Source organism: Salvelinus alpinus, chromosome 3 (genome assembly GCF_045679555.1).
Source record: "Salvelinus alpinus chromosome 3, SLU_Salpinus.1, whole genome shotgun sequence".
Classification (NCBI taxonomy): domain Eukaryota; kingdom Metazoa; phylum Chordata; class Actinopteri; order Salmoniformes; family Salmonidae; genus Salvelinus; species Salvelinus alpinus.
The window spans coordinates 16,282,732-16,295,221 of record NC_092088.1 but is presented as its reverse complement, the minus strand read 5'-3'; the positions used below and the strand labels follow the sequence as shown (position 1 = coordinate 16,295,221).

General features: G+C 45.2%; 1 protein-coding gene across 2 annotated transcripts in view; it reads left to right on the top strand.

Annotated features, from left to right (window-relative positions):
* The window catches only part of rnls (renalase, FAD-dependent amine oxidase), a 46,069-nt gene extending 39,510 nt beyond the window's left edge, over positions 1-6,559 (top strand). For both annotated transcript variants that reach the window (XM_071391656.1, XM_071391655.1), the window contains exons 6-7: positions 2,185-2,360; positions 4,686-6,559. In XM_071391656.1, the coding sequence (XP_071247757.1) occupies positions 2,185-2,360; positions 4,686-4,838 (329 nt within the window). In that variant the 3' untranslated portion in view covers positions 4,839-6,559. The remainder of the gene's footprint in view (positions 1-2,184; positions 2,361-4,685) is intronic.
* The last annotated feature ends 5,931 nt before the right edge of the window (positions 6,560-12,490 follow it).

The following is a 12,490-nucleotide window of genomic DNA, read 5'->3' as shown; positions in this document are numbered from 1 at the left end:
CATAAAAATGTATTTGATAGTTACAACTGGGGTTGGATTGAAAACCTACAGGAGGGTAGCTTTCCAGGAACAGGGTTGGAGAACCCTGTCATATTAACATGGTCTCCATCTCCATTTCTGCCCTATCCATCTGAACTGAATTTTTTGTTGGAGGAGAACGGCAGATGCAAAAGCTCACTTCCAGGAATGACACATCTCAAGTGATCAGGGGGAAACAGTCATCTGTGGGTTCAGTCACCATGACAACAAATATCCTCCGCACAGGATACGCTGTTTGGGTTTCGCACCTCTTTCTGTCTTTCTCTTTGTTTGTCTTCCTCTTTCTCTCCCGCTCTCATTTTCTCTCTCTAGCTGGCCCTTTGCCTGGGCACAGTGATGCCAAACACTGGTTAGAGTGTCTCTCTTACCCATGAGCCAACCCACAATGGCCCACTGGACAAAAGTTGGACCCCAGTGAATGTGTGCTGTAGAGTGTCTGTGACCCCACAGTGAGCATCCCCAGCTCCCTAGTTTCCCACAAGTCAGTTTAGCATCTCCAGTTGAGCTCCAAACAAAACAGCTGGCTGTGTTTGTGTGTACGCTCAGTCCCGCGACATGGTCTCGTCTGCCGCTTAAAAAAAAAAATGAACCGAGCAGGAAGAGATTATTGACCTTCTGGTAACTCTGTGTCCCGCTCCGGCAAGTCAATCGCGGGACGTGTTTATTTGCTGTGGTAAACTATTATTCTCCGCAATCAGTTTAAATATGTTTATAAGACATTTTCATCAGAGAGATGACTTCACGACGTACAGCCGCGATATATCAACGCAAAGCATCCTTTATGGGTCAGAGCCCTGTGTCTGTGCCTGTTGTCTGTCAGTCATTAGAAACAGGACCTTACTGTGTCCATTCCCTGCATGATGTCACCATCACACAGCCGGACCCACAGCAGACAAGCCTTTCGGTTGTGTGTACAGTTACCAAAAACACAACATGCAGGTAACTGCCAAAATAAAGGAAACACTTGAGGAAATGAGGATTACAAAGTCTATTGAAACCAGGTGCTTCCACAAAGGTGTGGTTCCTGAGGTAATTAAGCAATTAACATCCCATGATTCTTAGGGTCATGTGTAAAAATGCTGGGCAGGCCATTATTTTGGATACCATGGCTATGCCCCCATAGGATGTCAAAGCCCCCATCCACAGGGTACGAGTGGTTGATGAGCATGAAAACGATGTAAACCACACGCCATGGCTGTCTCAGTCAGCAGATCTCAACTCAATTGAACACTTATGGGAGATTCTGGAGTGGTGCCTGAGACTGTGTTTTCCACCACCATCAACAAAACACCAAATGATAGAATTTCTCATGGAAAAATGGCGTCGCATCCCTCCAATAGAGTTCCAGACACTTGTAGAATCTATGCAAAGACGCATTGAAGCTATTCTGGCTCGTGGTGGCCAGAACAGCTTCAAGACACTTTACATTGGCGTTACCTTTTTGGCAGTACCTGTACATGCAACACACAACAACCTCTGACTGAGGGAGACATTTGCATTACAAATCAAGCTGGTCATATTAGTTGAGCAGAAACAGGGGATTCTGGGGCCAGGAGTCTGTTTCATTAAAAAGCCATGACGTATGTTGTCGGCGGCGTGCACAGTTTTGACCCCCGTTTGGTATTGGCATGCAACTCTTAATTAAACATCAGGACAGAGATAAGGAAGTGCTTTTTTTTCTTCCTGGAGTCAGAATCCTATCAAAGAATTCCGCTGTTAGATTAGGGGACCGATCTTGATGCCAAGGATGATTTTTGGTTCTATTCAACATCTTAGCTATTTCCATCTCCAGCTGTTTAAATCTGAGGTCTTAGTTCTTTCTGAAAACGAATCTTCTCATGACCCGCTATTGAGGACACATTCAGTAGGGGTTTTGGATTTGTATTTCTTAATTTTTTTTACTGTTCAGCTGTGAGATTTTAAGAGTTCACTGTCTTAGAAGTTGTTTCTAATGATCAGTATGGCCAAAACATAAATGTCTTAAAATATATATATATTTTTATTGATACTTCTACTGTCCTGCATTGTAAACATAACTGCACTGTGTTCTTAGCTATGCCTGTGTGGTGCTGTTCAAAGTCAGCAGAGTTAGTCCATCCATGGTGGTATTGGTTCTGAACCGTGCTGTGTTTTCTTTCTGTGCAGAATCCCCTGAGTGCGGTACCTCCATGGTGGTTCACACCAGTGTTCCCTTTGGTATCAAACACCTGGAGGAGGCAAAGGAGCAGGTGGAGCCTCTCATCCTGGAGGAGCTGAACAAGCTGCTGCCCGGCTTGCCACAGCCCGACAGCATCAAATGCCAGAAGTGGAGATACTCGCAGGTGAGCGGGGTTACTCGGTCAGGAGTTTTACCGCATTCCTTCTTTGAGAGAAGATAAAGTAGACTGTCAAGAGGTTTGTCTTCATTACTTCATTAATAACTGTTTCTACTTCACAGTCCTGTCACGATGCATGGAAAGAAGGTCAACGTAGAGGATTGACATGCTGTATCTATCATGATCAAACCCTATTAAACTTCAGTGCATTACATTTCTCTGCTTGTGTATAAACTACATGAGTATAGTGAATGGAGACTGGTTGGACACGGTGTTCATTTTTCAAGTAGCTCCAATGTCCTGTTTACTTACTGTGATGTTTCCCTGAATTTCTGAGCTTCTTGGACCAGACACTATAGCTTTAATTACTGAAGTCGAACAAGAACATGTCTCTCTACCTCCCTCTTTCTCTCTCATTCTCTCTCTCCCTCTTTCTTTCTCTCGGTTTCATTCTCTCTCTCGTGCACTTTTTCTCTCGCTCGCTCTTTCTCTCTCGTGCTCTCTTTCTCTTTCGCTCGCTCTTTCTCTCATTCTCTCGCTCTTTCTCTCTCTCGGTTTCATTCTCTCTCGCTCTATCATTCTCTCGCTCTTTCTCGCTCTCTCCATCATGATCTTTCTCTCGCTCGCTCTTTCTCGCTCGCTTTCTCTCACTCTCTATCATGCTCTTTCTCTCGCTCTTTCTATCATTCTCTCTCCCTCTCCAACACACTCACACACACTCTGCTAAGCGAGACTGGGCTGGGGGTCAGAGGCCACAGAACATCTGTGTGGGAGGCACATCACTGGGAGTGCCAGAGCATGGGCCAAGGCCCACGAACTGGACGGGCCATTATAGAACACATGCACATTTATACTGTAATACACACATACACACACACTCATACCATACACACATCAGCTCCCTGTCAAATACACAAGCAGACATTCTAGCAAAGACCATTGTGAGAGCGAGGAACATGTGTGACTCAGTTGGTAGAGCATGGCACTTGCAACACCAGGGTTGTGGATTCGATTCCCACAGGGGACCAGTACGAAAATGGATAAGAGCGACTGCTAAATGACAAGTGTAAAAAAATATATATTTAAACTTGAGGAAATTATTTATCCTAAAAGTTATAGTAGTTAACTGTTGCTTAGATGTAGGTTATAGGTTGCTCTCTCTTTAGATACTTATGTTATTTATTTCACTTTTATTTAACCAGGTAGGCCAGTTGAGAACAAGTTCTCATTTACAACTGCGACCTGGCCATGAAACAGCCATATTCTCAGCTGATAGAATCTCATGCTTTCCTTGCTATAAAACGTGTTTATATTGGGGCATTTTATCTTAATGTCCAAAACCACCCTCCTCCTTCACTCTCCGTGCTCTTTCCCCTGGAAAATCAGCCTCACACTGTATATGGAGACAGCAGAGCTCAGGCCTGCTGTATCAACTTACCACTAGAGTAAACCAAACAATTTGTCCATGGCTAGATTTCAACAAGAATGCTTATCAATTGATTTACATGGTGATTACCATTCAGAAATGCATGGGCAAACACAATATTTAGTTTTTGGGGAGGAGTGGGGATGGAGGGAGATGGAGAGTGGGAGTTGATATCAGCACACAGTAGTAGGCTATTAAAAGCCCCAGCAGGAAATGGATACTATTTCCTTACCCTTAGCACTGTACCTCAGTGCAGGCCAGCAGAAGCCTCTAAAAATGGCCCTTGCTATGACACGTACACAGACTTGTGTGTTTACACTCCCAAATCATTAACACACTGAACTCTCGGCATTCAGGGTTGAAACATGAGGAAGACAGTTGGCTGCGAGGCTGATTTCATATCTGCTCGTCTAGCCAAAGACAGTGCATTTTTCTGGCTTGATCTGTACTATCCCACCACAGGTGGTTGGTGATACCTTTAATTTGGGAGGACGGGCTCGTGGTAATGACTGGAGTGGAATGGTATCAAATAAATCAAACGCATGGTTTCCATGTATTTGGTGCCATTCCATTTGCTCCGTTCCAGTAATTATTATGAATTGTTCTCCCCTCCAGCAGCCTCCATTGTATCCCACCATGTATAGACCTACCCTGAGCACAGACTGTTAGAAAATACTTTGGGGATTTCAGGATAATTGTAGTACAAACAAATAATTCTCTCAATTCTCATTCTACTATATCTGTGTGAATAGATATGTGGCAAGTAGTGTAGAGATTCATATTTTCCTGAATGTCAATATCGGTAATAATTCAAATTTATCCAAAGAGTCTCGTGAAATATCGCAAAAATCAGAAGGACCCTCCACCCCCCTCACTCTCTACCCCCCTCTTTCTCGACTAATTAGGTGAGGAGCTCGGTGGCCGACTGCCCGGGGCAGATGACGCTGCTGTCCCAGCCTCTGTTGGTGTGTGGGGGCGATGGCTTCACGCATTCCAATTTCGACGGCTGTATCGAGTCTGCCCTGAAGGTGTTTGACGTTCTGAAGCACTCTCTCTGATGCCGCCTTCTGGGGTTGGGAGAATAGTGTGGTGGGGTTCTATGTGTACAGCATGTTAGCCCAGAGAGGGTGGCATGAAACTGATCTGTTTTACAGATTCCATCCATTCACAGAGATGGGGGGGGGGGGGGGAGTAATGATCGATCTCTGTGAATGGATGGAATCTGTTAAAAAAGATCAGTTTCATCCATTGAGGTACTTGATATGTTGTCTGACACTACAGTCAACACCATATGTATTTGGACAGTGAAGCTACAATTTAAAATGTCTCTTTACTCCAGCATTTTTTTATTTGAGCGACAGTACAAAATGTCACCTTTTTTTGGAGGAAATGTTCATATATATCTGTTTTTACGGTTTATGTATCTAGTACCCCCATTTGAAGAAGGCATAAGTATTCGGACAAATTCACTAACAGTGTATTAAAGTAGTCAAAAGTTTAGTATTTGGTCCCATATTCCTAGCACACAGTGACTACATCAAGCTTGTGACTACAAACTTGTTGGATGCATATGCAGTTTGTTTTGGTTGTTTCAGATAATGTTTTGCCCAATAGGAACTGAATGGTGAATAATGTATTGTGTCACTTTTATTATAAATGTGGATGAATGCCATAATGAATGGATAGTTGTGAATAATGAGGATTGAGAAAGTTAGAGGCACAAAGGTTGCCCCCCCCCCCCCCAAAAAAAAAAAACTTAACCTGTTGTTGGTAATGGTGAGGTGTTTGCATGTTTTGTTGTAGCCTTTATAACTTTCTCACTCATCATTATTACAAATCCTGAATGAATTTATTCATAATCATGGCATTATCAGGATAAATTTAGAACTGTTCAGAAACATGTGATCTACTCACTTAGAAAATGACTCCAGTCATCATTCACCATTCAGTTACTATTGGGCAAAACATAACAAACTGCAAATGCAACCAAGGAGTTTGTAGTTACAAGCTTGATGTGTGCAAGGAATATGGGACCAAATACTACTTTAATACACTAAGTATATTAAAGGGGCAGCAGGTAGCCTAGTGGTTAGAGCGTTGGGCCGGTAACCCAGTAACAGTAAGGTTGCTGGATCGAATCCCCGAGCTGACAAGGTCAAAATATGTTGTTCTGCCCCTGAGCAAGGCAGTTAACCCACTGTTCCCCCGGCGGCCCGAAGACGTGGATGTTGATTATGGCAGCCCCCCCGCACCTCTCTGATTCAGAGGGGTTGGGTTAAATGCAGAAGACACATTTCAGTTGAATGCATTAAGTTGTACAACTGACTAGGTATTCTCCCCTTTCCCTTATGACTTCTTCATATGGGGGGACTCGATACATAAAGTGCTTTCATTTCTAAATGGTTACATGGTATGAAATTACCCTCAGTACAAAATGTCACCTTTTTTATTTATCACCTCATATGAAACATTTAATCTCAAATCCAAAATGAGTATAAATGTAAAAAAATAAAAATAAATCAATGTCCAAATACATTTGGTGTTTATATGCTGGAGGATGAAGAGGCTATGCTGTGTTCATGTGTAGTTTGATGCAAAACAGGTGTCTTTAACACCCCCCTTGACCTGATCTTTTAAAAAGGTGTACAATGATTCTGTTCTATTGCCTTGTTCAGGCAAAATGAAAAGCTGTACTTGTAAGTTATTGTGTTGTTACTCAGGATTTCTCTCTAAACACCTTATTTTGATTCAGCTTGAATAAAAAAAAAATCGAACTATCTCCCACTTTGTGTCTTTAACTCCACTTGCGTTTCGCACTGATAAACAGGAAGATGGCAGGTGGTATGGAAACCAATCCGCACAGAGCTCAGAGAAAAGTCGTACAAAATGGATGTGGCAGTCAAAAAGCAATTAGAAAGCAATCAAGATCCCTTAATGACATCTAAATGCATTAGGCAAAGTAGGCACACTATGTAGTGCTTGAGTAATACCAGATCTCACCCACCATTGTGTGACCCCTGGCATTAGTACAGCCGGAGGACTCTGGGTATGACTGTCTGACATAACTTAGCCTCCATGGGCACAGGGCAGATCCTGGGTAAGGGCCCTGTGACCCTGCCACCCCCCGTCCGGGGCAGTGTAATTCCACCCGGGGCGGCCGCCCGACGCTGGCTGAGTTCAGCTGCTTAGTGGCAGGGCAGTAATCTGGGACAAAATGTTTGGCAGCCGGTCTGGAGAGGGAGAGCCCCCCCCCCCCCCCCGACTAATCCTACATAATTACACCGTTTTGGGCCGGGGCCCCGGGCTGCTGGGGTAGTAGTAGGCCCTCCACTCTCCTCCACTCAACTTAGTCTGCAGCACCCAGATCGGGGTTAACACACACACACACATGTGCCTACATACACATGCACACACATGTATATGTGCTTAGTGTTTTTACAGTGTGTGTGTGTACACACCCAGCGCATGGCCGCAGGAAGATGTTTTGGGTTGGGGTGCTGATGAGTATGTTTCTCCCCTCGTACAGGAGTAATAAAGTCCTAGTTTACTGATTTTGTGGTATTCTTTTTTTTAATAATAATTATTATTATTATAAAAAAAATTATCAGGGGGTGCTGCAGCACCCCTACTTCCCACGTCTATGGGCAAAAGTGCAGCGGCGGGCCCTCGTCGCTCTCCAGCCCCATGCAGTAACACCTGCTATGGCACCAGGCTCTGCCTCCACACTGGTCTGTGTGTGATTAGGCTATGCCGTCTCGCATGCTACCACTATCAACGCAGTGTGCCACAGAAACCCCAGAATGCAGAATTATGAACAGCCCACTGAACAGATTTCACACACTGGCTTGAAGAGGCCAAAACTATCCAAAGAAATGAGAGACGGGAAGGGGGGTTGAGAGTGGGGGGTGGGGGGGGGTTCGGGTACTGATGCAGCACCATGCGCTGTATTTGTGGAGTTTGGGTAGTATTCTTCATGCTTGGGAGGTTCGATATTCTCAAAGGGTTTGCCCTGTTTTTGGAGGGTTTTTCTTGATCTAACACTTGTCACTGAACAATACGTAAAAGTTGTTTGAGCCCTGAATGCTGATTGGCAGACAGCCGTATACCACGGTTATGACACATTTATTTTTACTGCTCTAATTACATTGGTAACCAGTTTATAATAGCAATAAGTCACCTCAGGGTTTGTGGTATATTGCCAATATACCACAGCTAAGGGCTGTGTTCAGGCACTCTGCGTTGCATCGTGTAAGAACAGCCCTTTGCCGTGGTATATTGGCCATATACCACACCCCCCCTCTGGCCTATTGCTTAATTATACCACAGCATTGTTGAATAGTCGGTTCTGATTGGCTGGAAGGGCGTTCTGGAATGGACATTAAAACCAGATAACGGGATTCAGGGTCAGATACAAGCACATTTCTCTCAGGGTTAACTGATATATGACTATAAAAACAGAGTGGTAGAATCAAATTGAAGCGTTTCCTTTCCAGTAAGTGCAGTTTTACTGCGGTGTGGACGGTCTGCTTTCTAATAGGAGTGTGATATGAAGCCAACCTACCACAACTGGCACCAGTGTGTAATTGTAAGGCCCTAAGGTGTGTGTGCATGCATGCTTGTGTGCAATGTGCACACAATACTATTTACAGTTGAAGTCGGAAGTTTACATACACCTTTGCCAAATACATTTAAACTCAGTTTTTCACAATTCCTGACATTTAATCCTAGTAAAAATTAGGATCACCACAGTTAGGATCACCACTTTATTTTAAGAATGTGAAATGTTAGAATAATAGTAGATAAAATTATTTATTTCAGCTTTTATTTCTTTCATCACATTCCCAGTGGTTCAGAAGTTTACATACACTCAATTAGTATTTGGTAGCATTGCCTTCAAATTCTTTAACTTGGGTCAAATGTTTCAGGTAGCCTTCATCAAGCTTCCCACAATAAATTAGGTGAATTTTGGCCCATGCCTCCAGACAGAGCTGGTGTAACTGAGTCAGGTTTGTAGGCCTCCTTGCTCACACAAGCTTTTTCAGTTCTGCCCACACATTTTCTAGAGATTTGAGGTCAGGTCTTTGTGATGGCCACTCCAATACCTTGACTTTGTTGTCCTTAAGCCATTTTGCCACAACTTTGGAAGTATGCTTGGGGTCATTCTCCATTTGGAAGATCCATTTGCGACCAAGCTTTAACTTCCTGAGGTCTTGAGATGTTGCTTCAATATATCCACATAATTTTCCTGCCTCATGATGCCATCTATTTTGTGAAGTGCACCAGTCCCTCATGCAGCAAAGCACCCCCACAACATGATGATGTCACCCCCGTGCTTCATGGTTGGGATGGTGTTCTTTGGCTTGCAAGCCTCCCCTTTTTCCTCCAAACATAACAGTGGTGATTATGGCCAAACAGTTCTATTTTTGTTTCATCAGACCAGAGGACATATCTCCAAAAAGTACGATATTTGTCCCCATGTGCAGTTGCAAACCGTAGTCTGGCTTTTTTTATGGCGGTTTTGGAGCAGTGGCTTCTTCTTTGCGGAGCGGCCTTTCAGGTTATGTCGATATAGGACTCGTTTTACTGTGGATATAGATAATTTTGTACCTGTTTCCTCCAGCATCTTCACAAGGTCCTTTGCTGTTGTTCTGGGATTGATTTGCACTTTTCTCACCAAAGTACGTTCATCTCTAGGAGACCGAACGCGTCTCCTTCCTGAGCGGTATGACGGCTGTGTGGTCCCATGGTGTTTATACTTGCATAGTATTTTGTACAGATGAACATGGTACCTTCAGGCGTTTAGAAATTGCTCCCAAGGATGAACCAGACTTGTGGAGGTCTACAATCTGGAATTTTCCAAGCTGTTTAAAGGGACAGTCAACTTCGTGTATGTAAACTTCTGACCCACTGGAATTGTGATACAGTGAATTATAAGTGAAATTATCTGTAAACAATTGTTGGAAAATTACTTGTGTCATGCACAAAGTAGATGTCCTAACTAACTTGCCAAAACTAGAAATTAACAGGAAATTTGTAGAGTGGTTGAAAAACGAGTTTTAATGACTCCAACCTACGTGTATGTAAACTTCCGACTTCAACTGTATGTGTGTGATCTCCTGTAACATTTTCACTCAGCAGGTCGCACAATGCAAGACATTGACTAAGCACACAGAGTACATCAGTCACTGTACCCCTCGTGCCACACCAAGCTTCACGTGAGGGGCAGGAGGAGAGAGATAGAAGCTGCTCAGATGACATGCTAATGCTCATCCAGAGACTAGGTGGAACAGAGCAGAACTGCAGCAGGGGGGGGGGGGTGGTGGTGAAAGGGAAGCTTTTTGCTCCAAGGGGATGCATAATTCATCAGAGTCATCCTGCAAGAAAAAGAAGTCAGCTGCCTGGATTGCACTAGCCTTGCCACAACGTTGCATCAGCTGCCTGCCTCTCTGCCTGCCTCTGCTCTGCCTGCCTCGGCTCTGTCTGCCTGCCTCTCTGCATGCCTGCCTCTGCCTGCCTGCCTCTGCTCTGCCTGCCTGCCTCTCTTCCTGCTTGCCTGTCTGACTCTCATTAACACACCCATCCCCAGCTGGGGGTCTTTGATCTTTTTTTAGCATCCGATAAGAAAGAATTGGTTCTGGATGAAGAGTTAGGCTGCGGAGGGGAGAAGAATGCTGGGGATTTGGGTTGTGGAGGACGGTGCTGTTAGAGTAAACCTGGGTCTGCCGGTGGGCTTGTGTGTGGCTGGTTGGATGGTTACTGCTGTGTGATTGTTCGGCGGGACGAGAGACAGAACAGAGCAGCGTTGCGTTTGGAGCAGTGAGAAGAGCTGCAGGCCCTGTGCCACTCTCACTGGCTGGCTGGCAGAGCGCTTGGTAAATGACAAAGTCAAGCGAAGCCTTTGTTTCACTGCCAGCACTCATTTAAAATGTTCCCCCGACTCCTTTTCACTTTTATCCACCCCTTCTCTCTTTCTCTCTCTCTGTCTCTCTCTCTGTCTGTCTCTGTCTCTCTGTCTCTGTCTCTCTCTGTGAAGTTCCCCCACCCCCCGTTACACAAAGCAGTAAAGCATGCTGCCCAAGACACTAGGCTCATGGTGCGTCTGACCTATTTTTGTAGGCTATTCCGATGGAGCGCGCTGCGCGTCTGCTGTGCACTGTGGGTAGCCGATTTGCATTTTTGCAAAGTCACTGGCAGATGGCACCAGAGGTTGAGGAGGTAGTAGCTACCCCCCTACCTCCACCCCCACTACCTCCATCCCCACCTCCATCCCCCCTACCGCCACTCCCCACTCTACCTCCACCCCCCTACCTCTACCTCCACCCCCCCCCCCCCCCCCCTCTACCTTCACCCCCCCCAGGAGGCTGCTGAGGGGAGGACAGCTTGTATAACGTCTGGAACGGAGCGAATGGAATGGCATCAAACGCATGGAAACCATGTTACTACGAGCCCGTCCTCCCCAATTAAGATGCCACCAACCTCCTGAGCTCCACCCCCCTCTACCTCCACCCCCCCCCAGCCCTCCCTCTGGGGCAACAAGGGCAGGATTCAGGTCATGGCTTGTCATGTTACTCCCCCGGATTGGGATGAAAAGTCTCAGAGCGATCACTCTACTCTGTTCCCGCTGGGGATGGAGGGGGAGGGGGTGTTCGGATCCAAGAGCATTTCTTAATAAGATTACTCTGCTGGTGGAAGGCTATCTGCCCAGGGGAAAATATGTCTTCAGGGAGGACATGAGGGAAAATGGGTTTGGGTTTTTAGGAAAAGTGAGTCCACTCTGTGGCCCCTTGTGTGAGTGCACATTCATACAAGTTTGTGTGTGTGCATACGTGCATGTGCACAGGCATACAACAATGTATGTGTGTGCATGTGCACCCGTATACAATCGTGTGTGTGTGTGTGTGCCAGACAGTAGATTAGGATGTTAAGACTCCTCCTCAACACCCCAGAGCGCCCAGGCTTGGATAAGGAGAGAGGCGGTGCACTTCCCCGTTGGAGGTGACGTCACCATAGCAGCCGTCTCTCTCTTTCTTTCTCTCTCTCTCTCTCTGTGGCAGAGCTGAGAAACAGGCAGGCAGGCACAGCCCTCTGAACACAGTCAGTGGATCGCCTAAGAGCTCACTATTGATCCGGGAGGAAGGGACAGTCAGTCAGAAACATACAGACTTGTTCTACTAAAGAGCTCCAACTCATTACCTCAGCACCCCCACTATACAGCCACATCAGTAGCATCACCTCTATTTGTTGATGTTTCATGAGCACAAGGATTTTACGATTGGGGTTACTATCCCCATGCCCAACCCTTCACCATTACTGCTTTCTGGGGGTGCCGTTCAGGAATCAAACCCTGTGTCGCAAGAGTAAGCAGTGACTATTACATCACTGCTATAATATAATGCATCATGTCACTGCACATTGACAACACACAGAGGTATTAACACTAAATCCCAAAGGTATTAACACTAAATCCCAGAGGTATTAACACTAAATCCCAGAGGTATTAACACTAAATCCCAGAGGTATTAACACTAATTCCCAGAGGTATTAACACTAAAGCCCAGAGGTATTAACACTAAAGCCCAGAGGTATTAACACTAAAGCCCAGAGGTGTTAACACTAAAGCCCAGAGGTGTTAACACTAAAGCCCAGAGATGTTAACACTAAATCCCAGAGGTATTAACACTAAATCCCAGAGGTATTAACACTAAATCCC